Genomic DNA, 26,834 nt, shown 5'->3' with positions numbered 1-26,834 from the left:
CTAAATATTATTACTTTTTTTTTTTAAAGAGATAACCACTGGAATTGTACTTTAATAGACTTCCCTCCATTCCTAGCCCCACCCCAGAACCAGGCACACTGTGAACTCGTACTGGGCCCTTCCAATTCCCTAGAAACAAATGATCTGTGGGAGGGACACAGTCTGATATTTAGCAAAAAGTCAGTTAACATTTTGAAACCTACACTTGAATGATCTGGCCTCTCTGGTTAACTTTATTCTGCACCTTGCCAGAGTCAAGCTAGCAACAAAAATACCTTGACAGAGAAGTCCACAGGATAGTTTTGATCTCTCTGGGAGTACATATTATTTTTCCAAAATCCTATTTATATCCCTAAAGTCACGAGTGTCATAAAGTTCTCTAAAAAATGTTTCACCTTCATTACCTTAACCTTCAACAGATGTTCTCTGTCACAAGAAAAAGTTGCCTACTAATGTCAGAGGCAATTTGATTATATAACATTTTTTGTATTTGAATTGAACTCCACAAATTATTAAGTCCTTTTATAAACATGGTCTCATTTATCCCTAATAAGAATTATGAGGAATGACTATTCTTATTTCACTAAAGAGAAAAATAAATCTAACACTGTCACCATCACAGGATATCTACTCATAGGGTGATTTTTCAAAAATTTCAAGAGGGCTTAGTAGAAGTAAAATGAATTTTAAAACCTTGGTGAAAGCTTTTTATGTCATATAAAATCATTCTTGTATGCTGCTGCTGCTGCTAAATCGCTTCAGTCATGTCCGACTCTGTGCGACCCCACAGATGGCAGCCCACCAGGCTCCCCCATCCCTGGGATTCTCCAGGCAAGAATATTGGAGTGGGTTGCCATTTCCTTCTCCAATGCATGAAAGTGAAAAGTGAAAGCGAAGTCACTCAGTCGTGTCTGACTCAGTGTCATTAACAACTGCATAAAAGTATATGCATAATGATCACCTAAAATTATATTCAAAATTATTTCATCAAATCAGTTTTACAATTCATGAAGAGGTAGATCCTTAAGGTATTTGGATAATTGGAACCTAAAAGCAAGCTGGTAATCCTTTTATGTACTAGCCTTGGTAAAATCTATAGAGAAAAACTTTTTTTCTCCTAAAAGTTGGCCAAATTCTATTTTTGGGGAAACCAGTCTAAACTAAAACTAGAGTAATGATGCAAAATGATTCTACTTTAGGTGCAAAATGATACTACTATAGGTGCAATCCTATAAATTCAACTGGCAGGCTACAGTCCACAGGGTTGCAAAAAGTCAGACATGACTGAAGAAACTGAGGATGCATGCCGAATAGATGAGTGGACATTGTTACCTGAAGAATACTGCACAACGTGCAGCAACAAACCCCCTCCTAGTCAGCAGGAAATCTATTTAACAAAGATTCATTTTTAGCAAGGCATCTGTCTCAGAATGATCCTATAATACTGAATTCTTTTAAAATTTTGAAATAGTTTCAAAATATTGTATTTTGATCTTTTGGAAGATTTATTTACATATGAATCTGAGGCTTTTCAACTGTGAGCTGGAGGAGTGTGAAAAAGATATAACAGGAAAATCAGAGATTTTTTTTTTAAATTTCCATACCTAAGCATAACTAATAATATAGTATTTTCACAAAGTAACTCATGTTTTTAATACATCCAGTCTCCAGAAAATCAGAAATTTTCACTTGAAGCTAATGGGGCATCTAATCTATCTTCATAAGATTAGAAATTTTCACTCAAAGCTAACATGGACTGGACTAACATTTTATGATCTCGAGGAAGTCAAGAAGCATCAAATACACAAACATATTAAAACTGCCCCAAATAAAAACCTACCAATAGGTACAATTCTATTAAGAATGTGGTATGTAATAAACATATAAAAAAGCGGAAGAGATAAATGCCCCTGTTCTATGTAAATATGAAGGCTATACAAACATAAACAAATAATAAATGCACATTAACATTTATTTTCTCTGGCTATCAGCTCAACATTTCCTTTATGCAACTTCTTACCTTCACAAGTCAAACTCTGCAAAAAGACTAAAACCAGTGTCTGTGATTCAAAAGGACATTTTCCAGTGACTTACACCATTAGTCATTAAGTCAGATGACTCCCATTTACAAAGTTAAAAAATAGAAACTGTGACATTCTATTCTATCTGTACAGGTAAGGAAAAAAACATTTTTGCAATGTTTTTTTCAAAATATTTTATGTGTGTGTATCCCTAACAGATTCCTCATCACTGCTTAGAGACTGGCTTTTGCCTACATATCAGAAAAGATTTTTAAAAATTTGGCACTATTCAATCCAACATATCAAAAAGGTTAAGGTTCCACAGTCTAACTTAGCACAGCATAAAAGTAAATCCTTTGAAATAACACCACTGTATGATACAACTTCAGGAAGGGTTTAGAGGGTGTCCTTTTTACAGAAATAGAAACAGGCTGGTAGGAAAGAAAGAAAGTAAAAAACACTGTTTTGACCAAAGTAGAAAGAAATCTAGTATCAAAGATGTCAGATGACACTAAAAAAAAAAAAAAGCAGCAGCAGCTATTTCTTTCCAATGGATTGGTTATAGCTAACGCTATTTTAGCTTTTAAAAAAAGATTATTGCATAATGTCAGTCTATTTATTTTTCTGGTCTTTTCTAAGCCAAACTGTTTACTGACTGCATTGTTTCAACAGCTTGTGCAATTTAACAGAAGAACCAAAAAGAAACCTCTGACTTGACCTTTTCTGTGTAACTTCATTCTTTGATTCTATTGCATTAAATGCTGTCACATTTGTAGAACTGAAAAGGACAGTGTCAGTAGCCTGGGTGTCAAGTCCTAAGAATAGAGAGCTGTCATTTGAAGTTGTCCAATTCTTTGCCCATGATTAAAAAATGAATATTTCAGATCAATGGGTGACAATCCCATTAGAGTGATAGCCCATGATATCAATTACCACTTCAGTTTCAATTTGGCTGGCTGGCCACAGGGTACCATTTCTCAGGTTTACTTGTGATGGGCTGGCTCTGTGAAGCATGACACCCTTAAATTGCTGCCCATTATCCAAGTGTCATTCCTTGTACTGCCTCAGAATTCTCTGAATCACAAGCAGCTCCTGAGGTCAAGCTTTGCAACCAGAGGAATTGGACAAGTTGGCAAATTCTTTATACAAAGGAAAAGTTATTTATTTGGCACCTGACTTAGAAAATCTGAAGTTTCCATTATCCTGACAGTATGTCAGTTTTGTGTAGGTATATTGATTTAATAATTTAAGAGGTTTTATCAAGGTGGCAGGGGGTTAAACGTTTACTGTGTTTGCATTATTCAGAATGTTGCTTTGCTTTTTTTGGCTTCTATCACACTCATAATAGATTCTATTTAACTACCTTCCACACCCCAATATACATAAATACATAAAGAGTTTGATTTCGAGAAAAGCACTTTTAAGCCCATCAAAAACAAAAAAAATCCTGCTGTCTATCCTGTAAATCTTCCAAATTTGGTAATAAACTTATATAGCAGATCGATTCAAACATGCTCTTTAATAAACATTCAGAGTGAAGAATTTTGACTTTTTTTGTTTTGTTTTGCTTCTTCTGTAAACATTTTACTAGAAATATCATGATTTCAGGATAGCTGGGATATTTCAGAGTAAAACTATAATATTTGGGATCTTTCTTTGGTTCTTAATACTATTAATAAAATCTGACTTAACATCTAAAAAGGAATTATTTCCCAAACTTCGCAAATTAGGGTCTCTCTATTTCTGAGGGAACTGAAGGGCCGATGAAGGGGTACTGGTAACCCATTTAACAAGCCTGCCATCTTAATGTTATTGAAGGTTTGGAAGAAAAACAAACTTGTTCAAATTAAGAAATTCAGTTATAATGTGGGGTAGAACACAAAATGGGCGTGAATTTTAAAACATTACATTTAAACTTCTGAGAAATGATTACTCTGAGCATTATCCATATTCCCAGACCAGATCAAGACATGGAGGATAATTTCATTCTCTTCTGCCTTTAGTAATAACTCAGAAAGTTGAGAAACACTACTTTATACAGCAATATGCATTTTAAAATCTATTTTTCATTTTGTAAACTGAAGTTCATTTAAATGCCTTTGAGCACCTTGGTAAGCTGCAAAAACATTCACAGCAAGATGCCTTTTAAAGGGGAGTTTCTCCTCCCAAACATAGGCATAAATCCTGATTACTTCAAAATATGGCAAAGCAATATGTTTTTAAAAAACTCAATCATCTCCAGCTTGTGTCTGACAGCAGTTTAACAAGAAAAATAAGCTCTCATATGCTCATATCAAGGTCAATTTCCTCTATCAAACAGAAAGACTTATCAATATTGGGGCTGAATCCTAGGGAGGGGTTACACATATCCAAACTTTGTGCTGGAAAGAAAGAAAAACAGAAGTCGCTCAGTCATGTCCGACTCTTCGCGACCCTATGGACTGTAGCCCGCTCCTCCGTCCATGGGATTTTCCAAGCAAGAATACTGGAGTGGTGTATCATTTCCTTCTCCAGAGATCCTATAAATTTTTCTTACTATAAATATTACACTTTCAACTTTTATCACATCAAATCAAAGAAGGAGAAAATAAACAGTTAACTTAAAAATACAAAATAATAATTAAATGAAATACAAATTTCATCTATTGTTCAGGATATTTAAAAAAACTATTTTTTTTTACCATATTTGCTTTATTCCTCTTCATGTTAAGTTCCCAAAACATGATATATTAAATTAAAAATGTAAATCACTGGCTTAATACACAGTTCTCTGATAATATTACTGCCATTTTAAAAAGCAGTATCTGGGGTGGGGAGGGAGGTGGGAGGGGGGATCAGGATGGGGAATACGTGTAAATCCATGGTTGATTCATGTCAATGTATGGCAAAAACCACTACAATATTGTAAAGTAATTAGCCTCCAACTAATAAAAATAAATGGAAAATAAATAAATAAAAAGCAGTATCTTTCATATTTACAGTGGAAAATTATTTTTGTTAAGGATATTTCAAACAGACACAAATATAGAAAAAACAATATAATCAATCCTCATATACCTAGCTCTTAACAAATAAGTAGTAACTCACAGAAATTTTTCAACTTACTTTTAATCCATATTTTGAATCCACAACAGTTATGATACCTACAAAGGAATAAATCTTTTAATCATTTTTACTCTTAAAAATGAAAATTAAAACTAATGCATTTCAGTTCACAAATGTCACTCAATAAAATATTGTTTCTCTTTCCAGCACTGCAATTTAACTCCATTCCATTAGTAAGTAGATGCATTTCAAACATGTACTTATCACTATTCTAAGGCACAAGATAAGATGTAATGAAAACAAATGTTTAAAATTAAATAAACAAAAAAGAAAATAAGATTTCTCTGGCCTTTAAAAAGCTTACAATCCAAAATATGATGACATGTATTTCATAATGTAAAGTTGAATGTGATAAATCACACAAGATAGCTTATCTTTAGTTTACTTTCACATAATCAAAAATGAAACTTTTCTTATTTAAAATACTGCTTAACAAATCTGAGGCATCTTAGAATATCTTATTTCTAACATCTCTCACCAATCTAACTCTTTTATCTAATTCTTTTTATCTAATTCTCACCAATCTAATTCTTTTATCTAATATGTACCTAAATTTCCAAATGATCAATTAGTTGGGCAATCTCTGAATTTACATGCTAAATAATCTTTGGAAGGACAACAACAGAATGAGTTTGATGATGCCTAAGGAATTTAACCAGCTACATTTCATATATAGTAAGGCCAAATGATGAGGCCCAGTTTCAGTAATTCTTAAAGTTCACCCCTTAGTCTAGGAAAACATGGTTTCCAGAAAGGCGGGGGATGTTTCAGGGGATATATGTGCCTAATTCAGAAATTTCTAATACATCTTAAAAGAAGTCTATGAACAAGACTGCCCAAAAGTGTTAGTGGGTAAGGGATAGGGAGCTTTGTTTAACTGTTACCTTCAAGGGAAAAGTAGAAATTTGATCCTCATACTATGTATGTTTTTTAAAATAAAAAGTTATATACTAACTGCATAAATTAAACATCAGGGAATATAGAAAATCTACATAGTATTTTAAAAGGAAAACCTTAATGGAAGCACTAAATTGCGAGTTGAGATTACAATGGACATCTGGTTCTAATCCTGTTTGGGACTTTAGAATCTGTTCAAAGACTTCATCATCAAACCAAACAAGCTTAAAAAGAGTATCAATACAAGGAATTAGAAGTATACAATGAATAAACAAAAATGATCTTAATATGAAAAATTCATTTCTAAACTTACCATCAAGATAAATATCAACCCCTAATTCAGCATCAACCCAAAACATAGAAGCTACAGCACCTGAAAATATATAATAATACTTATCAAATAAAAACATTTCTTCAAACTAGGAAACAAAATTCTATCCATAATGATTTAAACTGCCCCAATGGAATTAGCAGACAAATACATATACAAATAAAATATGGGTTTTCAATCTACTTAAGGGATTACAGTGATAGAACCATTTATTATTTTTATCCATTTCTTGCCCTCTCTTTTACTTCAATTAAAAAAAAAAGAACAAGTATTATTACATACAAATACAATATCAAGCTTTTACCAATGCCATAATAATTTATCAATAAATATTATCAAATATTTTGAGCAGAATGGCTGTATGTACATAGGCCTTATTTTTATTTTCTCTCTCCTGAATAAAATAATCATACAGCTCACAAATAATTATTTCCCTAAAGGAAAACAAAGCAAATACAGATAAATCCAAAATCAGTTGTTCAAATTTTTTTGTAAATTTTCAAAAATTTAAGTTTTACGGAATAAAAGTATGACAAAATTAATTAAGGCCTTACTAATAAATCCTTACACTATTTATTAGTATGGTATATAAAATTTAGAGAATGTTTTGAGGAAAAATAATTTCTAAATAAGAAATTAAAACTTGTTTTTGATAGAAACTGGTTCAGCACCAAACCACACACCCTGATTAGTATGCCACAATACAAGAAAAAGAAAACTGACAGCAAAGAAAGAATTTGATTTTTCAAAGCATCAGAGGCCCCATTAGTGACAAAGCTGTCTAAAAGAATGAGTATGGGGAGAAACAAGGATAACTGAACTCATTCCAGTGTCTAAAGCTGTCCACCTACCCTGACGAGATGTGGTCTCCCAAGCATCACTCTGCGTCAACAATGAAATACCTGTCAACTGTTTACAGTGATTACTCATGCAGGATATAGCAAGGGCCACAAGATCTAATGGTTTCCTGATACCTATTGATTTTTTCCCAAAAACTTAATAGTTTTCCAATTTGACTGAAATAGGATTTGTGAGTAACAGGGGCTGAATCAATGCCTGTCCTTTTCAAGGAAATTACTTTACCATGACAATTATTTAGCTTAGGACCGGAGAGTGTCAGTCTTCTAAACAGGAAACAACTGAATTGCCAATAAAAATTTTCTTCACTTACTTGACTAACAACATGATTTTAATTAATGAAGGAGAAAAAGAAATTTACTGTGAATATCACTATTCCAAATAATAAGTTATTTTAAAAAGTATTCATTTTTCCACTCAGTAAAATTCCTAACATTGTACACAAATATTTTTTAATTCACTGATTTTTATTCAGAGAGCTTATGAGTCCAATAGTTCACATTTGCTTAATATTAATTTGAGCTGTAAGACTGTATTAGAGCTTTTATTCTAAACCTGATGTGTATCTTTGGTTTAATACTTATCAAACTACATGTGAAAGAACTACTTAAAATTTGGATGCAGGTGTTTAACAGGAGAAATAAAGATGAGAGAATGCAGTTAATCAGTGATTCTAAATCCAGGGTGATTTTTCTCCTCAGGGACTATTTGGCAAGGCCTGGGGAAATTTCTGGTCATCTCAACCACGGGAGTGCGGCTGGCATGTAGTAGGTAGAAGCCAAGGACTCTATTAAACATCATACAATGCACAAGACAGTCCCCTCTAATAAAGAATTATCCAACCCAAAATGTCATTTATACCAAGTTAAGAAACTCTGAGCTAAATTACAGAATCTCCATTCTTCAAAATCTCATAAAACATAAGAATAAACTAAATAAAATTTTGAAAGTCAAATTTTATCAGCAGCAACCAAATAAACAATCCCCTGCCATAATTTTTGGATGATAGTAAAAATAAGAAATAGTAAGTTCTATGTGATTTATGATAGTTCTTACATCTACCCCAAACCTCAACAAGAGTTATACAGAAATAGTTTACAAAATCCTATATTTATCATTTTATTCCAAAATCATGAGAAGTAGAACCAAGGGAGAAATAAGCAATACAGGAAAAGGTCAACAAAGAAACTTCAAGAGTAAAATTTTCTGCCTCCACATTTTCAGGGGAGGTCACTTTCCAGGGCTCAGAGCAAAATGGAGAGAAAGGTCTGAAGCTCAAGGATGCCCCTACAAAAGGTATGGGAAAACTATTCACAAGTAGTTTGAGCTAATACAAGAACGGAACACTTGGTATTGTGAGAGAGCAGAGCCTAAAATATCACACTACCCATCTGTCTCAATCACATCTTTTCTCTGTTTCCCCATCCCTCAGCACCTCAGCTTTCAAACTGATGCCTAAGAGACCAGCAAGTTTAGGTAATATGGGTAGGGTATTTAAAAAATTCATGAACACCACATCTAAGTAGAGACAAGTTCTCTGAGTCTCCCACATTAAGCATAAACACACTGAAAAAATTATGCATATGTATTACAGTTTAGGAGAAGCAAAAAGAAGATAAAAGGAGGAAAGGGAAAAATGAACAAATAAATGGGGAATACCAATGGCAAAGAACCTGTTCTGGAAGGAAACATAATTGAAGAAACGAAAGAAAATTTCCAAGAGGTTTTTTTTATAATAAGGAAGATAAAAACAATATAATCTTAATTAAAAACAAGCGCTGGGAATTTGCCTGGCAGCCCAGTGGTTAATAGTCAGCACTTTCACTGCTGGCCATGACCTAGGTTCAATTCCTGGTCAGGAACTGAGATTCCACAAGCTGCATGGCATGGCCAATAAAATTTTTTTTAAAAGAGCAAAAAGAAACAAGTAAAACTAATTTCTTTTTTAAAAAAGGCAAGAATTAAAAAAAAAAAAAAACAAGCTCTAAAGCAAAATAAAGCAGAATAATATGAAAAGGTAGTTTGGAATGCTAAAGAAATAAACTTAAGGTCAATATACCATTATTTAATGAATTCATTCATTTAAAACATCAACAGACATTGATGGAAACAGAACTACTGATAAAAAGGAAGATTTGAGATGATTACAGTAAATGCAGAGGCAAAAGGCAAACCAAAACAATTACAAGATAATAAATATGGAGAACAAATGAAAATTCAATGTAAGAAAAACTGGTATCATAAAGAAGAGAACTCAATAATTTGACAGAAAAATTCTTCATGGTAATAAACAAGGAAAAAGTCCCTAAATGAAGCACTAAACCTACAAAAAAGTATATTGTAATTCCAGGAAAATATGAATGACACTGAGATTAGCCAAGTCATCCCTCAAATATTAAATAAAAAAAACCAAAAAACATTCTCAAGCAATGAAGTATGCAAGATCTCCAGGAATACAAGACTGAAAGCTTGAAAAGATTACCAGACCATATGTGCATGCACCCATGTGTGCTAAGTTGATTCAGTTGTGTCTGACTCTTTGTGACTCTGTGTAGCCTGCCAGGCTCCTCTGTGCATGGGATTTTCCAGGCATGAATACTGGAGTGGGTTGTCATGCCCTCCCCCAGGGGATCTTCTCAACCCAGGGATAGAACTCCAGTTTCTTATGTCACCTGCACTGGCAGGAGGGTTCTTTACCACTAGTGCCACCTGGGAATCCATGATCATGAAGTTCAGTCAATCAAGAGACTGATCAACTCAGGAACTCAGAAGTTACTGTGCTGGTAATGACAACTGAAATGGTTTAAAGACAGAACTAAACAAAGTATGGCAGAATATAAATGTGAGAAACCTTGACAACATAGCAAAGGAAACAATGAACCAAAACCAGATAGGAGAACATGGTAATGTGTTAATTCTCTCATCCTTTATGCCACACAGTCAATAGATACTAACCTGAAACTTTAAATGTGTAGTTAAAAAAAATAACTTGTCCAATTTATGTCCTTTATAATCTTTTATTTTTTTAACTCACATCTCTAGCAATGAAGAAGTATTTATCTGACATTCAGCAATCCTTTTACTTCTTTCAAGTTCTCTTCTAAGTTCAAGTGAAAGTGAATTAATAATTATTAAGAATAGCACCCAGAATGTGATCCTATTTTATAGAATTACCTTGGCATATTTACACAGAAAGCAGACCCTCCCAAACTTACGCATGTGTGAGAATCACGTGGGGGGCCTATTGAAACAGATTTCTGGGTCCTGCCCTCAGAGATTCTGATTCTCTATTTTTCCAAATAGAATCTGTATTTTTCCAAAGCTCTCAGCTAAGGCTGATGCTGTCATTCAACATACCACAGCAAGTAGCCCTGGCACAGAGAAATCTTGGAATAAAACTTACCTGTTTATATTTTACAGTAATGAGACACAGGGCAACATTTTTTTTTAAACTTTCTTCTTTGTATTTTCTTAGGTACTATTGCATTTTTTTTAAATAATCAATGTTTCATTTTTAACCAAACAATAAAAGTCATTATTCTAAAGAAAGAAGGAACATTCATCTGTTTATACCTACAATCTCTGCAAAAGCTTTCTTTGAGATTTTTATTTAACTTTTACTTCCTCTGAAAAGCCGAACTGTGTTTTAGTAAATTCACCTACTCTCAAAATCACAAGAACTTTTCTCTATACAGTGGCTATAACAAAAGACATTGATATTTTATTTCAAAAAAAGGCACACAGTATACTTCCCTATCTTACCAGAGTTAAATTAATATTTAACATCAATATAATGGTTCAAGTCCTATCATCAGTTAGACCTCTTGGAAATGTATGAAAATGTATGAAAAATCCATGCCTAGTATCAATATAAGGACCAAAAAAGCCCAACTCAACCCTAATTTGAAAACACAGGTACAATGTTATTATTAAATAATTCAAAATAAATTAACAATTGATTACAGTGAACCTTTAGTGCACTCCAGTATTTCTTTTAAACAACTATGACCCCTTAGTTCTTTAATATGATTTTATGTGCAGTGTCATAGACTTAGATGAAAAAATAAATGGGTCAGACTTACAAAACTAAATGTTCTGCAAACTAGGAATAAAATGTTACCTAAAAGTTATTTGGGTAAGAAGGAACAGAAACCCATGGTTAGAAACAGGTAGACTTTGTGTAGCTTTCAACAGGGAAGTTTAGATGTAATTCCATTCAGAGGTAAAAACCTCATAGATAACCATTATTAATTCCACACTAGAAAAAAGACCCAGTAGGGTTTCCCTGATAGCTCAGGTGGTAAAGAATCTGCCTGCAATGCAGGAGACCCCAGTTCCATTCCTGGATCGGGAAGATCTGCTGGAGAAGGGATAGGCTACCCACTCCAGTATTCTTGGGCTTCCCTTGTGGCTCAGCTGGTAAACAACCTGCCTACAATGTGCAAGACCTGGGTTCGATCCCTGGGTTGGGAAGATCTCCTGGAGAGGGGAAAGGCTACCCACTCCAGTACTCTGGCCTAGAGAATTCCATGGACTGTATAGTCCATGGGGTTGCGAAGAGCTGGACATGACTGAGCAACTTTCACTTTCAGGCTTGATTTAACTCCATACCTTATAATAATATTTACAATTAAAATGATTTCAAGCTTAGTAGTAGAAAAACAAATGCTAACAATTAATTTAAGGGAATAAGTATTTCTGGGATTTAACTCCAAAAGTCCTTAAACATATACCCGAAGTAGAATGTCTCCTTTTTTCCTATGTTTTATTAGATTTTTCTGAAAGTTTTAACAACTCTTCTTCCTACCAATAATCCTAAATCAATTGATAGAAATTGAAATGCTATTAACATGTTAAAATTATCTAATACTTTAATCATTGTTCATCTGCCAAAGAAACATGACTCAGTATTTTTTCTCCTTTAAATCAAAACAAAACAAAAAATTTAATCTAGAGTAAAGCTTTAATACTCATTCTATATATTTCTCTAGTATATTTATTTTAAAATGTTTAAGAACTATATTTTGGTTTTTAATAATGACATTTCTTACCAGGATCTGCTAATCCGGTGGTCTCTAACAGTATGTAATCAAATTTCCCTTTCTTCTTCATCAAATTCTCAATAGCTCTAAGGCCATTGTCCCTGGAGAATACCAAAACATGACATACAGTTGATTGCCTGAATATTTTAAAGTGATCATCACAAACATTTAAAAATATATTTAGCAACCAGGGATAAAAATATCTTCAGGCATGCAAAAATTTACTTCACTCCCAAGCTTCTAACAACATGTCTATCTAGTTTCACCAGTTTTGGGGAGTGGAGAGGAATGGATGCACATATGTTGACAAGTAACAAGATATTAGATAAAAGCAGAGGGAATTTTAATTTACTGGACTAAAATAAATCAGAACCTGTTATTTTTATAGCTTTATGAAAGAAAAAGGTCAATACAGAAAATAATGACAAAATGTATGAATTACAGTAGCTTAATAGAACAGCTAAATACCTACAATTTTATTTATATACCTACCTTTTATTTTTGTTCTGAATAAGGGTAGTAGGCTTTAATTTCCCTTTTTCCTTAGTAATATTAAAAACATAAGAAAACATTTAATTTTAATTGGCTAAGAAGACCTGTTGTGCTTTAGCCTTCATAATACACTTGACTCACAGTCAAAACATCTAAGATAGTAAATGATGCAGAAGAAATATAATTCACTGGACTGTACAAAATCAACAACACAGGTATTAATTTTCATAATTTGCTCAACAAACTTTTGAGTGACTACTATGTGTTATTCCTTTTCTAAGAGCGGGTATATTGGTGAATAAAACATTCACCGTCCTTGAAACAACTATCATTGATGGAACATGAAGTGAGGGTTTTTCTTTTTTGGGGTCATTTATATTGTTTTTAGAGGTTGAAATCTTGGAAGTAAGACCAATAACTTATTACATTCATAATAATCATTTTTTAAACATAAAATTAGACTTTCATGCACCAAAGGGACCATTAATTAAAACTTGATGTCAAAAACAACAACAAAAATAAAATTCAATAAAATGACCACAGCATTAGAGCTAAGACAATGAGAAACACTTTAAGAAAATGGATCCTAATCTTGGTTCAAATAACTAGATATGCAGACTTATAATGTCTTTTAGTCTTAATTCCCTTATATGTTCAGAAGGAAAAATAATATTCACCTGGAAGATCTACACTGTGAATTAACATGATTATCAAAAACAACTAACAAATGTCCGAGTACCTAAAATTGAGACAATATTTTCCCTTAATCGTTATGTGTTAAATGTTCAGCATTTAAGGAATAAGATCATTTTAAAAATGAAAAACAAAAGCCTGCTATTTATCTCTTAAAACTGAATTAATGTGAATAACTGAGAAATTTAGAAAGGAGCAATATTCGTGAGAAGTCCACAGTGACCACACTGCCTTAATGTATGGAATAGTATTAAAATTAATCAATAGAAAAAGAAAATGCATCCTAAATAGGTGTATCTTCTATTTGAAAATACAATGAAGAAGATTATGAAGATTCTGTTAATTTAGTAAGAAAATCAAAGCTAGAAATATAACCAATAAACATTTATAGAAGCCAACAAGCACAGAGTATATCCTTTTCTCACTTTACGGAACAGCAGAGGCAACCGTTTCTAAGTTCCAGCCATTCTTCGTAGAGTTCTCCACCTTGGCTGACAGCTAAGGATTTCTCCACTGCACTTCCTAGAATAATTAACAGGAAGCACTCTTTAGATTATGTCCACTCGTCAATCAAAAACAAAGATGAGGATACTCAATAGTACAGCAGATTTCGAAGCAGAAAAATATATTTCATAATTTGTATTCTTTCATTCTGTTCAGGCTATCTCAATATTTTAAACTATACTACTCTAGATTATTTTTTCTTTCTGTAAGAGGATTTAAGCCCCTAAAGAGACAACTGCAAAATTAATGAAAGTTATCTACTTCCTCTCTAGGCCTCTTACTAGACTGCTCCCATTTCCTAATAAAATAGCTATTTTAAAGGCATTCTTTCTTGTCCATGGCCAATTCTCTAGATAGACCAGTATGTTTATATATTGGTTTTTTTTTTTTTCATTTATTAGTTGGAGGCTAATTACTTTACAATATTGTAGTGGTTTTTGTCATACACTGACTTGAATTAGCCATGGATTTACATGTATTCCCCATCCCGATCCCCCCTCCCACCTCCCTCTTATATATTGGTTTTTAAACATATGCCTTTCAGTCTCTTGTGTATTTTTTCTTTTCATTCTTTCTCTAAATTGTTTCAGTGTCTACTAGACAGATTGTTCAGCATTCCTGTATGAGTAATACCCTTAGTTCATTTTAAGGAAGTTTGCTTGGTCAGGGTACCAATGTACTCACTTAAAAATTAAATTTTAATCAAATACACACGTTTCTTAGCAATGCTTACTTGAGAAAAAATATATATATGAGAGTTTGAGATGCTTGTTATCAAATAAGAATGATTTAAAAAATCTTACATTTCCTCCAACAAAGAAACATGCCCAAGCCAGGAAAGTTCTAAATATCCATTAAAGCAAATGATAAGGAAAAAAAACTGAATCATTTTTCACTGATATATATTTTATGTTTAAGTTTTAGTTAGGCAAGGGGTTGCTACAGAACTTAGGGTGAAGAGAACATTTATAAAATGAAAAGGAAAGTATTGCAAATGCTCTAAAGGACAAAGCTGTTTAAAAAAAAAAAAGGTCCAGAAAGACTGAAGAAAAATAGTAACACATGATAATAAATGTAATCAGTGTCCAACAGAAGATCAGTTAATAAGAAGTTAAAATAAAAACTAAGATTAAAAAAATCTTATGATTTTTATTTTTGTCTGACAGGACTCTAGTTTATTGAAATCCTCTTCAGTTTATTTAAACCAGAAATCAAGTTCAACTAACAGGCCTCACATTCTTCTCATAAACTTAGTTCCTTTACTAATTTGCAACTGAAAAAAAATAATTTAAGAAAAAATTCAAATGAAGTTATATTTTTTTAGCTAAACATGAGCTTTTACTGAAATTCACACCTGAGAAGAAAAACTTATAAAAGTAATCAGAGAAGTATGTCTAACACTGCTGTATAAATTTCTTAAAACACAGTTCAGTGAAGACAAAAAACTGGAAAATACATATATTTTCACAGATAAGTGAAGTTGCCTGAGGATGGAGACCACATATTTATTTTCTAAGCCTTCTGTTTTAACAGCTTTGCAGAATAATAAACATTCAATAAGATAAATTTATAAGACAGAAGTATTTTCAAATATTTTCAAAACCTGCAATTAATATAGTCAGCACAAAAGGATCTTCCTAATTGGTACAAAAATCTTCCTGAAAGATTTTCTTTCAACTCCTTAGATTTTTACTTCTGGAGTATTTATGTAAAAATCTAATTAATTCTGCTGGTATGAATTCTAAAGTTATACAAAATAAAATTTTATAGAAACAATATGATTTCAGTACCTCAACTCCATACAAAATAAAGCTTGACATAAATGAACCTAATTTTTCCAAAACTATCCATAGCAATGTGTTCACATGATAATACCTTGCATTTTCATTTCTGCATATGGAATATCAATTCACCAGCTGAATTAACTGTTCAATACATTCTTATAGCATGGCATTTATTGAACTTACTTACCTTCCCCAAATTCATTTAAAATCACTGCTATTCTTTTACTATGTTGCTCTGTCAAAATATAGTTAAGAAGTGTTGTCTTCCCAGCACCTATAAAATACGTTTGTTTTAAATAACAAAAGTCAAAAGACTAATTTTAAAGGGACAAAAAAGTGTGAAGAGTCCTAACGCTCTTTAAAATTTGCATGTTATTCAAATATTATTTAACGATGGTAATATAAGATTCTAGAGGAAAAGATTAAAATACCCTTTGAAAACTATTAAAAATGTTTTATGTCTTATAAAATTTTACAAATATTTACAAACATTCCAATAAGGTGGCTCACATAGCTTTCTTTGATCTCATATGACAAAAAAAAAAAAAGTCTTCTATATAACTTAAACAATTAATATCAGGTTATCTAAATTTTCTATTAAATAAGGAATTATTGAAGTAATGGTTCCTGGGGAATAAAGTAGCCATGTAGTTTATAAAACAAAAAGTATTTAAATCCCTTTACAGGATGACAGTGTTTCTTAGCCATGAATAGTTTACTTCCCCAAAATGTACACATAAAGACCTACCTTTTATTTTAACCACATACAAATTCGGAATGTCTATATGGCTGTTTTTAGTATGCTTAAAGCAGTCTATAAAATTGATTTGACACACACACAATGGCGAATGGACCTAGGAAATGTTAACAAAAGACACAATAATCACATACATAGAAAAGTTCATATAGCTACACTAACTCTATCCAGTAGGTGGCATAATACACCTAAATACATTCAGCTCAAGCAGAAGGAAAAAACATTGGTCTTGTGAACATCCATAGAGGGGTAAAAAAAAAAGATAAATAACCAACACTAATTGCATATAGATAGTAGTGTAGTCAATTATATAAAAATGTAATTTATTTACATATTTTTCTGTTGGTGGGCATTCGGGTTGTTTCTAGTGTTTTGCTATTACAAACAGTGCTGCTAAAAAGAACTTGTGTACATGCATACAGATTGTACATATCTTCTGCAGTAACTTTACAAGATTTCTAGGGTATAACTAGGAGGGATTTATTGAGTAGTAGGATATTAATACCTTCAACCTTTGGGGGCCATATCTGTATAAAAGTTGTTGAAGGGATGTAAGGCTTGTGTTCAGAGGGATTTAGGAAGCTCAATATCACTAAAGGTCAATACTCACAATGGAAGGAACAGATCTTAAGGACACAGAGCAATAAGGACATTCTTAAAACCAGTCCAAATGTGGGACAAGGGCCCTGAGCATGAGCGCTGCACTAATCAGTGGCAGTGAAAATGGAAAGGATGAGGTGGCCATGGAAGGCTTTGTAGAATTACTAGTGCTTTATAGGTAACTATGTGTTTACGTTCAGTCACATCCGACTCTGTTCATGGACTTTTCCAGGCAAGAATACTGGAGTGGGTTGCCATTTCCTACTCCAGGGGATCTTCCTGACCCAGGGATCGAACCCACATCTCCTTCAATGAGGGTTCTTTACGGCTGAGCCATCTTATCAGGAAGCAAAAGATGCTAAGACATAGTTCAAGCACTCAAGTCTGCTATGCACCAGAGTTTATACTGAACCTTAGTGAAAAGTGCACAAGACACAAACAGTCTCTATCTTCATGAAGTTTAGAAACATTAAGAGAAGTGGAAGAAAGAGGGGGAATTCAGATTAGTAAAGAGGCAACCATGCCACAAGATGATAGAGTCAACAGATGTACAAGATGTCGTGGAGCACCTAAGAGGGACATCTAGCCAGAGGACTAACAATAAGAAGAATGTCCTCCTGGGGCCAAAACACTTGCTCTTTTTAGAAGTAAAAGTAGTTCACTTGGCTGGGTCACAGTTTCTCAGGCTAAAGAGGTTGTCAAGAGCAAGATTATAAACTCATGTTAAGGAATCTGAACTTTAACCCAAATAGAAACTGCTGAAGGGTGTGACAAAATCAGATTGACATATATAAAGATCACTAAGGCTAAAATACAGAAAACATATTAAAAGGCAGTATGACTCAAGACTAGTTAGGAAGCTTTTATAATATTCCAAATGGTTAGGATCACAGAAGCAACCACCATTCACGACGGGATGCTAACATGAAGTTTTGGACATGCAGAGTTTGACATGTCTATGGAACATCAAAATAGAAATCACCTGGGTATGAAGTTAAAAGAGAGGCCAGAGAAGGGATAAAAAAAAAATTTTAAGGGGAAGCCAGAAAAGTAGGCAGAAAATCAGAAGAAAAATGTGATAGAAACCAAGGGAACAAAAATGCTCAACAATGAGCAGGGAAACCATCTCTGAGATTCAGGAATGAAGTTGGTGGTGTGAGGCCTCACTCCTAAGCTTCAGACCATTATCTGCAGGGCTCTTCTGATCTTCCAGTGAGCAAAATGGGGAAGGTGGGGAGGGCAAGTCTAAACTATATTGTTTCAGAACAAAAATTTGCTCAACTTCACAGTGAAACTGCATCTGAATAACACTGGGGAAATTCCTTTACAAATAAATAAACTCCTTTATAAAATTAACCCTGAGTAAAAATGAAAATAAACTTAAGTCTACAAAGCAAAAAAGAGAGAGAGAGACGGAGTCATGCCATTGATTTAATTCCTGTTTTTATGTAAAAGGCCCTCAGGTGCACCAAGTTTATACTTGTCTCTAGCAGCATCCAGAAATGGTTCTCTTTTCCCCAGATCATTTCACTTCTTTTCCCTACACTTTTAATATGGTATTTATTCTAGCCCTTCTATTTAACTGTAGTTTTAAAATGATACTTCTCAAACTTTTACAACAAAGCACTCCTAGTATAAGCACATAACCCGTCCTTCAGGAAAATACTCTGTTTACAAACTTATGAATTAAGTGACCCCATGAACTCCTGAAAAGTCTTTAAGTTTGAGAAATATAGTCTCGGAGGACACCGTAATTTTATTATCTTTCTCCGACAGTACGTTACAAACAGATATTTAAAAAAAAAAAATAAAAGGTTGTGATAGAGTATTTTACACGAAAGGCAAGAAGAAACTGGCTGGTGGGGAAGGGGAATATACTGAGGAAGAGCCCTTGGGCGTTTTCAGAAAGGACACCTTTAATGGGAACCTTCTTATAAAACATACGTTTCTTGCCCCACTAAGCACAAGAGAAAAGCAAACTGAGCCAGGTGACTGGTATTATTTCCATTTTCAAGTGAAGCAGTGAACTTCAGAAATGCAACTTGTTAGGGGTCACATGCATAATGAGGGGCGGGTCCGTGCTTCACACTGCAAAGCTAGAACTAGTTCTAAAAATGCGAGGCTAATTTTCAACCTCAGTTGATAAATGTGACCCTAACGCGGAGGGGTCTGAGCATCATTAACCCATGAGAAGAGAAGGCACCCGTACGGGGGGAGCAACTGACCCAGCCCCTACCCTCAGAGACATTGGCCGTCGGCCAGAAGGCCCGAATGCCTAAGGAGAAGGGGCACCATCAGCCCCCAAATCCCAGAACAGCGTTCACTGAACTTTCTGACCGGGATGGTTAGTTACCTAAATACCCGGTGATAATTGTGACTGGGATCTTAGCGCCGGGGCCAGACTTTTCCTCCTCCTCTTCCACCTCTCTCTGCTTCGTCTCAATGGGGACCAATTCAGGACAATCCTCTTCCGCCTGTTCCTCTTCCTCATCCGCAGAGTCAACAGCACGAAACATCTTGCAAACAGCACAGCTCACCTCTCCCTACCCTCAGGACCCGGGATCAAGACCCCCACAGCCCGTAGCTGCGCACGCAGAACGCGAGGCGCGCGCTTGACGTCATCACTTCGCGACGTGTGGCGCCTCCCGATCCCGCCCCCAGTTACCTGGGCTCGGGCTGAGGACCGCCACGCCTCTTAGACACGCCCCTAAGGGAGCTGGGCACGCCTCTAGGGCGTGTTCTATGAACGTGGGCGGAATTGTCAGGGCCGTACCTGATGATATCGTGTTTGTGTCAGACTACAGCCTTTATAGCTAATGGACGGTTAGTGGCAGTGTTGAGGCCTTGAGACCAGGGCAGTTGGAATCTGAAGAGTAGCCCGTCCTAAACAGCTCCCACAGGGAATAGCCTACATCAACTTGACCTTTCTTAGTATCATTAAAAATATTTTTTTAATTCATAGGAGAAAGAATAGGAAGCTGTAACAATACAAAGGTAATTGTAATTTTTCTACCTGAACCAGTGAAACTTTTTTCTATTTTATAATCGCAGGTTTTATGTTTATCCAAATTTTTACTGTGTATGTGCATTACTTTTATTTATCATCTCATTTTTTTAAAATTTGGTCTCAGTTACCCTGAGTTCAAGCTTCCTTGGTGTCTCAGACCATAAAGAATCTGCCTGCAATGCAGGAGACCTGAGTTCGATCCCTGGGTCAGGAAGGTCCCCTGGAGAAGGGAATGGCTACCCATTGCAGTATTCTTGCCTGGAGAGTTCCATGGACAGAAAAGCCTGGCAAGCTATAGTCTGTGGAGTTCGAAAGAGCCAGTCAGGACTGAGCAACTAACACACCCTGAATTCATTTATTCATACATTCTTCAGTGCCTGGCACTGTCATCAATAATCCATAAATAGTCTGGACAAAGAATGGCACCTGCCATATCAGTAAACAATCAGTAAACAGTTTTTTGCAGACATTAAGTCATTAACCTCTGTAGCTACCCCAGCAGTGCACCCTAAGGGGATTCAAGAAGGAGGAAAACAGGATACTGGCCCTAGGTAGTTAAGGTATATATCAAAGGAATGATTTAATTAAGCCCAGACTCTTGTAACTTCACACACAAAGAAAAATCACTAAATTTTTTTGTGTGCTAAGTCGCTTCAGTCAGGTCCAATTCTTTGAGACCCTATGGACTGCAACTTGCCAGGCTTCTCTGTCCATGGGATTCTTCAGGAAAGAATACTGTAGTGGGATGCCATTTCCTACTCCAGGGGATCTTCCTCATGCTCCCGAGCTTAAGTCCCCATGAATAAAACATAATTCTCAACTTTTAGGCTGTGCATTTTTTAAAGTCTGCAACAGCCCTGCTTTATATTTACATATATATTTATGTATATTTGCAATGAACGCCTTTGACCTCACTTCTAACCCAAGAACAGTACCAAGAAGGACAGCTATTCATGTGACCATTCATTCCTAGTCTAATGCTCTACCTCTCCTCTGAGATAGTAACCACTACTGTGAATGATCATGGCTGACTTATTTCCTCTTTTCTTTTTAGTTCTATCACTTATATAAATATGTACTTAAACAATATGTTGTTTAATTTTTTCTTGTCTTTGAATTTCATATAATATTCTAGGGTTAGCTGATTTTTCAACTTCACTGTTGTATTATATTGTTACATGACTCATCAGCAATTTATTTATGCATTTCTTATCAGTCATTTTCAGGTTTTGCTCTCATGAACTGCATTGAGTGACCCTTCAGCATTGCTTCCTAAACAGAAGAAAACTGTTTCAACCCTGATCACCTTCTCTTAAGTACTCCCTAGGCAAGTTCTTGCAAATTCCCTTACATGACTCTGGCTGAATGTTACACTAACATCTCTTATCTCTCACCAGGAGGAACCAGTGCCCTATAGCAACTAAGTAAGATGATGGACAAGTATGCTATAACAGTCTGTAGCTTCAGTCAGAGCAAAAAGAGTTTTATACAGCAGTCAAAATGTCCATCAACTGATGAATGGATAAACAAAATGATATATCCATATAATAGAAAATTATCTCACAATGAACAGAAATAAAGTCCTGATACCTGCTACAAAGGACTTCCCAATTGGCTCTAGTGGTAAAGAACCCACCTGCCAAGGCAGAAGACATAAGAGACACAAGTTCAATTCCTGGGTTGGAAAGATCCCCAGGAGGAGGGCATGGCAACCTACTCCAGGATTCTTGCCTGGAGAATCCCAGGGAGAGAGGAGCCTGGTGGGCTACAGTCCATAGGGTCACAAAGAGTTGGACATGACTGAAGGGACTTAGCACGCACGCACCTGCTGCAAGATGAATGAACCTCAGAAGCATTATGCTGAGTGAAAGAAGGCATTCACAAAACACCACATATTGTTTCACTCCGTGTATGTGAAATGTCCAGATAGGCACGTCTATAGAAACAAAATTGATTAGTTGTTACCAGATACCAGGGGACTGAAGGCAGTGACTGCTAATGGGTACATTTTAGAGGTGATGAAAATGTTCTAAAATTGCTTGTTGGGCATGATAGCACAATTTTCTGAATACACTATAAACCACTGAGTTGTACCCATTAAATAGATGCATTGTTCTGTATATGGATTTTACCCTAATAGAGCTGCTATTTTAAAAAGGCTTCTGGAAATTCCCTGGATGTCCCATGGTTAGGACTCTGAGCTTCCAATGCAGGTGGGTCTGGATTCAATCCCTGGTCATGGAGCTATGATAAATAAATTAAAATATTTTTTTAAATAAATTAAAAAAAAGACTCCTCCATGCATCAAAATGTGGTGGTACAAGTGTGTGTGTGTATAGAAGCACTGTCTGCAGTCTTGCCTCCAGCAGTTTCAGCCCTGGCCTTCTGAGCAGAGTTATCATCTGTTGAGATTTCACAATTGAGACATACTTTGGTATGAGTATAAAGATCAGAGCTGAAAAGTTTTCCTTTAGTCTTTTTCCATAACATTCTTCAGCAAGATGTCTCTTCATGAATTCTATGGAGTTCTACCACTTTCTTTTCTGACTCTAGTACCTGGCCAGATTTTAGGAAGCTTGTGCCTGAAGAGGTAAGGGTTTTGACTTAGTTATAAGGCTTTCGATTTCAACTCTTCCTGCATATCTGAGTTTGTCTGCTTTTTTTTGTTGTTGTTTAATTGCTAAGCCGTGTCCGACTCTTTTGGGACACTATGGGCTCCTCTGCTTATGGGATTTCCCAGGCAAGAATACTGAAGTGGGTTGCGATTTCCTTCTATTTTCACAGGACCTACCAATTTTATCCATTCTGAGTGAGACATTGTTGTTGTTATTTAATTCAAAATGCCTTTTAAAGTAAGCTTTTAAAATGTCCTAAGTATAATATTGTAGAATCTTCAACACAATCTCTTCTATTCTGCAATGGATTACAGTCTATTCTAATGTTAACCTTAAAATTCCTCATTTTTGCAATTTTATTTAATCACAGTTGCTATGGTAAAACAACAGCAATGATAATGTGTGGATTCCTTACTGAGTGATAGGCAATATGTTAAATATATCAAATGTATTATCTCATTTAACTCAGCAAGTTAAATATAATTTGTATACTCATTTTATAAGCAAGGAAACTGAGGCTTAGAAAAGTTAGATATCTTGCTCAAAGTCATACATTCAGTAAATGGCAGTCCTACTGCACAGTTCAGACCTTCCTGACACTAAGTTCCGTGCTCTTCTAAACCAGGGATCTGCAAGCTTTTTCTATAAAGGGCCAGGCAGTAAGTATTTCAGGCTTTACAGTCAATGGAAAAATTCAAGCATGTTATAGAGGTACTATAAGAGAGAAAACAAATGTCCACAAATTTTAAAATCTGAAACTCATATAATTTTCATGTCATGAAATATTCTTTTAATTTTTCAACCTACAAAAAATATAAAAATCACTCTGAGCTTGCAGTCTGTACAAAAAGAGGCAGCAAGCCGTAGTTTGCCAAACTGCTAATGTAACATGCAAGGAGCTGCAAAGAGTCGGACACGACTGAGTGACTGAACAATCACAACAAAAACAATTTAATATGCACTGCCTTGTTAAGCTGAATTAAATGAAATTTTGCAAAAACAGATCACCTTGTTTTAAACTCAACTTGTAAATCATTCACCATTTTAAACTGATATTTTAAACTGACATTTTAAACTCAACTTGTAAATCATTCACCATTGCAACCACCCCTGTCCCCGAAGGGTTAGGTACCATTGTATAGTGAGGGTGTGTGAGTGTGTGTCCTTAGTTGCTCAGTTGTGTCTGACTGTTTGCAACCCAATGGACTATAGCCCGTCAGACTCCTTTGTTTATGTGATTCTTCAGGCAAGAATACTGGAGTGGGTCACCATTCCCTTCTCCTGGGGATCTTCCTGACCCAGGGGTCAAACCCTAGTCTCCTGTATTGCAAGCAGATTCATGACCGTCTGAGCCACCAGGGAAGCCCGCCATAGTATAGTACCATACTAATATTCAGAGGAAGGTCTGAAGCTGAGAAGTTTAAACTGCTTCTCTAAGGGCACCAATAGCGGGCCTTCAGGAGGCCCAGGGTAGGCAGCACCTGAGTCTCTGCACTGTGGTCGGGGGCCTTTGTTGCCACAGCAAGTAGACAAGCTGTCACACTCTCAGTTTTCTGCCATATGTCCTTTGGCATAATTCCATACGTCTCCGTTTTGCCTTATTTTTCTTCTTTAGAGTAGTTATGACAGTTGGCACGAAAAAAAGTAAGGACTGTAGCTACGTCCAAATCAGAGGACAGCTAAAAACAATGCCAACTTGGTATTTCTTTTTCCCCTCTCAATTTTGCAACTTCCTGCAAAGGAAAGAACACTGCAGTGAACAGCTCAGAGAAAAGGAAACTGGGGAGAGTTTCAAAATGAGCCCAGTTCCTCTTATCTAGTTGTGTTTAGTAAATAAACAAAATATTTCTTAAATTCTTATATGTATTGATTTATTTGCTATTTTTCATTAGCAACTTGGGAATATCTCTGAAAGGCCAGAGGCCTGTGGTTTTTATTCCTGTGACTGCCTGAGTTAGGACAGAATAAAATATTCAAGTATCATATAGTCCTGTTATGACATAAAACCACTTTAAGGACATGAAATAATATTCCTTCCCCAAAATATTGAAGGTGACTGGCAGCTGATATAAGATAATTTCTGTGTTTTAAGGGAGTGTGATTTTCATTTCAAAGGCTGTCAGTAATATTATTTTGAATTTATTAGCTTAGTCTGTTAAGCTATGCTACTTTTAAGGCTTAGTTTATAGTCTATTTATAGTCCAGTCACTTGTAAATCAGGTTCCCACAAAATTTAAAAAAAGAAAAAATGTTATTCAAAGCCTGCAGGTTGGCCAACTTGATTGGTGCACTGTTTTCTCCAAAATATACTATCAGACAAGGAATGGGCATTGGGAAATACTTTAAAAAATGAGCAATGATTTATGTCGTAATGGTTTAGGAGACAGTTTAAATAATATCCTCATCTTTTCTCACCAGAAATTTAAAAGTGACAGTTGTGGCTTTATTTAAGTTTCACTTTCTAACTTTTATGGTTTTAAAGAAGTGTATGCCAAAGTCCACAGGCACCTGCTCATGACTGCTTAAATGTAAATAAAAGACACAGAAACAGAAGTGGAAGATTTCCATTCTTCCTTTCTCTTACTGTTTCTCCAAATTTTCTCAAACAGTGTTTACTTGCTCTTAACTGAAATAATGTGCCCTCAGCAAAGCCAGGGCTTCCTGGTTTCAAGATCAATGTACTTTGAGTCCCATAGTCCTTTCTCTCAATTAGACATTACGATTTCATTTGTGGAGGAAGATTCATGAACTTTCTTTAGATTGACTTACTCACTTTCCTCTTATTATTTTAATGTCTTTGTTCTTCCCTTGAATCTCACCGCAGGCTGCTCCAAATATGTAGCAGCAAATATTTTCAAGCCACCCAGCCACTTCCATATTTCTGTCTCAATCATACCATCTTTCTTTAGGAACCTCCTTCACACCAGCATTCTTCAGCACACTTACTCCTTCTGCAAGCTGCCTTTATTTCAGTGGTCCTTCCAAACTTACGTGTATAATTTGAAATTTCCTGAATTATTACTGTATGACTCCTCTTCTTCTGTAATAACATCAGAATGCCTGAATTTTAAGCTAGGTACATAATCTCCTAGGATAAAGACTACCCTTCCTGGTCTACCTCGTGGCTAATTATGATCCTGTGATGAAGTTCTGGCTCATGGACGGGATGAGAAGTGGTGTGTGGCAGTTTTGTGAAACCTTGTGTCTTTCATTTCTTCTTTCTCTTGCTGTCTGGGAGACAGCAGAGGTGACTGGAGTGCTTCTTGGTTACAGAGAATGGGAGCCACATGCCAGAGATGTGCAGGAGCAGGGACCCTGAAGCAGCCCACGCCCTGGTGTGGAGCTGCAGGAGACGAAAATGAACTTATGTGGTATTTAAATTTCTCTTCACGCAACTGAAACAAATTCTAACCAATAGAGGGTTTTGTTTAATTGTCTTTAAAGTAATATGAATAACATGTGAATGTATTCTAATTAAAAAAAATTCAGATAGTGCATGTATATATGAGACTGTACTTATGTATATATGTGTGTTTATCCTGACGTCTGTGCAATATGTTTGGAAGAATACACATCACTGTAAGAGCATGGGACAGGTAATAGGGCAATGGGGAAAGAGATAAATGGTTACATTTTATTTGTAAATACATCTCTGTATCGTATTACTGGTTACAAAAGACAAAAAGCATCTATAATTTTTAACACAGAAACTAGGCATTTTTAAATAAGATCAATATCAACAGGCAAAATTTAAATATCTATCAAAATATTAATTTTATATGCTTTTAACCTAGAAATTCTTTGGATAGAAATTTGTCCTACATATATACATATACAGACATTTATGACATTTATGGCAAGTGTGTAAAATGTTGGAAAAACCCCAACTATCCACCAGTAAGGGAGTAGCTAAACAAATTTGGCTCATTCATACATTGGAATACTATGATAATGTTTTGCACCGTATTTATGTGTAAAACTGTTAGAAGCACCTTTATTTTGAAAAGCCCCCAAGAGAAAGAAAGAAGAGTCTGAATGAAGCATTCTGATTAACAAGAGAATCTTTTCTATAAATGATGGATTTCTGATCATAAGTGTAGTAAATTCATGTACAGCTGAATTGAACAA

General features: G+C 35.1%; 1 protein-coding gene across 8 annotated transcripts in view; it reads right to left on the bottom strand.

Moving 5' to 3' along the window:
- The window catches only part of LOC122685953 (COBW domain-containing protein 2), a 50,041-nt gene extending 30,337 nt beyond the window's left edge, over positions 1-19,704 (bottom strand). For 3 of the 8 annotated variants that reach the window (XR_006338578.1, XM_043890982.1, XM_043890981.1), the window contains exons 1-6: positions 19,438-19,703; positions 15,915-16,001; positions 13,865-13,961; positions 12,264-12,355; positions 6,337-6,396; positions 5,127-5,164 (exon numbers count right to left, since the gene is read on the bottom strand). Coding sequence is in view for 7 of the 8 variants with exons in the window: in XM_043890982.1 (XP_043746917.1) it covers positions 5,127-5,164; positions 6,337-6,396; positions 12,264-12,355; positions 13,865-13,961; positions 15,915-16,001; positions 19,438-19,600 (537 nt within the window). In the remaining variant the exon portion in view is untranslated. Of the gene's footprint in view, positions 1-5,126; positions 5,165-6,336; positions 6,397-12,263; positions 12,356-13,864; positions 13,962-15,914; positions 16,002-16,475; positions 16,582-19,437 lie in introns of all 8 variants that reach the window. The other 5 variants (XM_043890986.1, XM_043890985.1, XM_043890980.1 and 2 more) reach the window with 5 other exon arrangements.
- Positions 19,705-26,834: the final 7,130 nt, after the last annotated feature.

Source organism: Cervus elaphus, chromosome 29 (assembly GCF_910594005.1).
Source record: "Cervus elaphus chromosome 29, mCerEla1.1, whole genome shotgun sequence".
NCBI classification, from domain to species: domain Eukaryota; kingdom Metazoa; phylum Chordata; class Mammalia; order Artiodactyla; family Cervidae; genus Cervus; species Cervus elaphus.
Note: the sequence above shows the minus strand (reverse complement) of the source record. Positions and strands in the feature narration are given on the sequence as shown.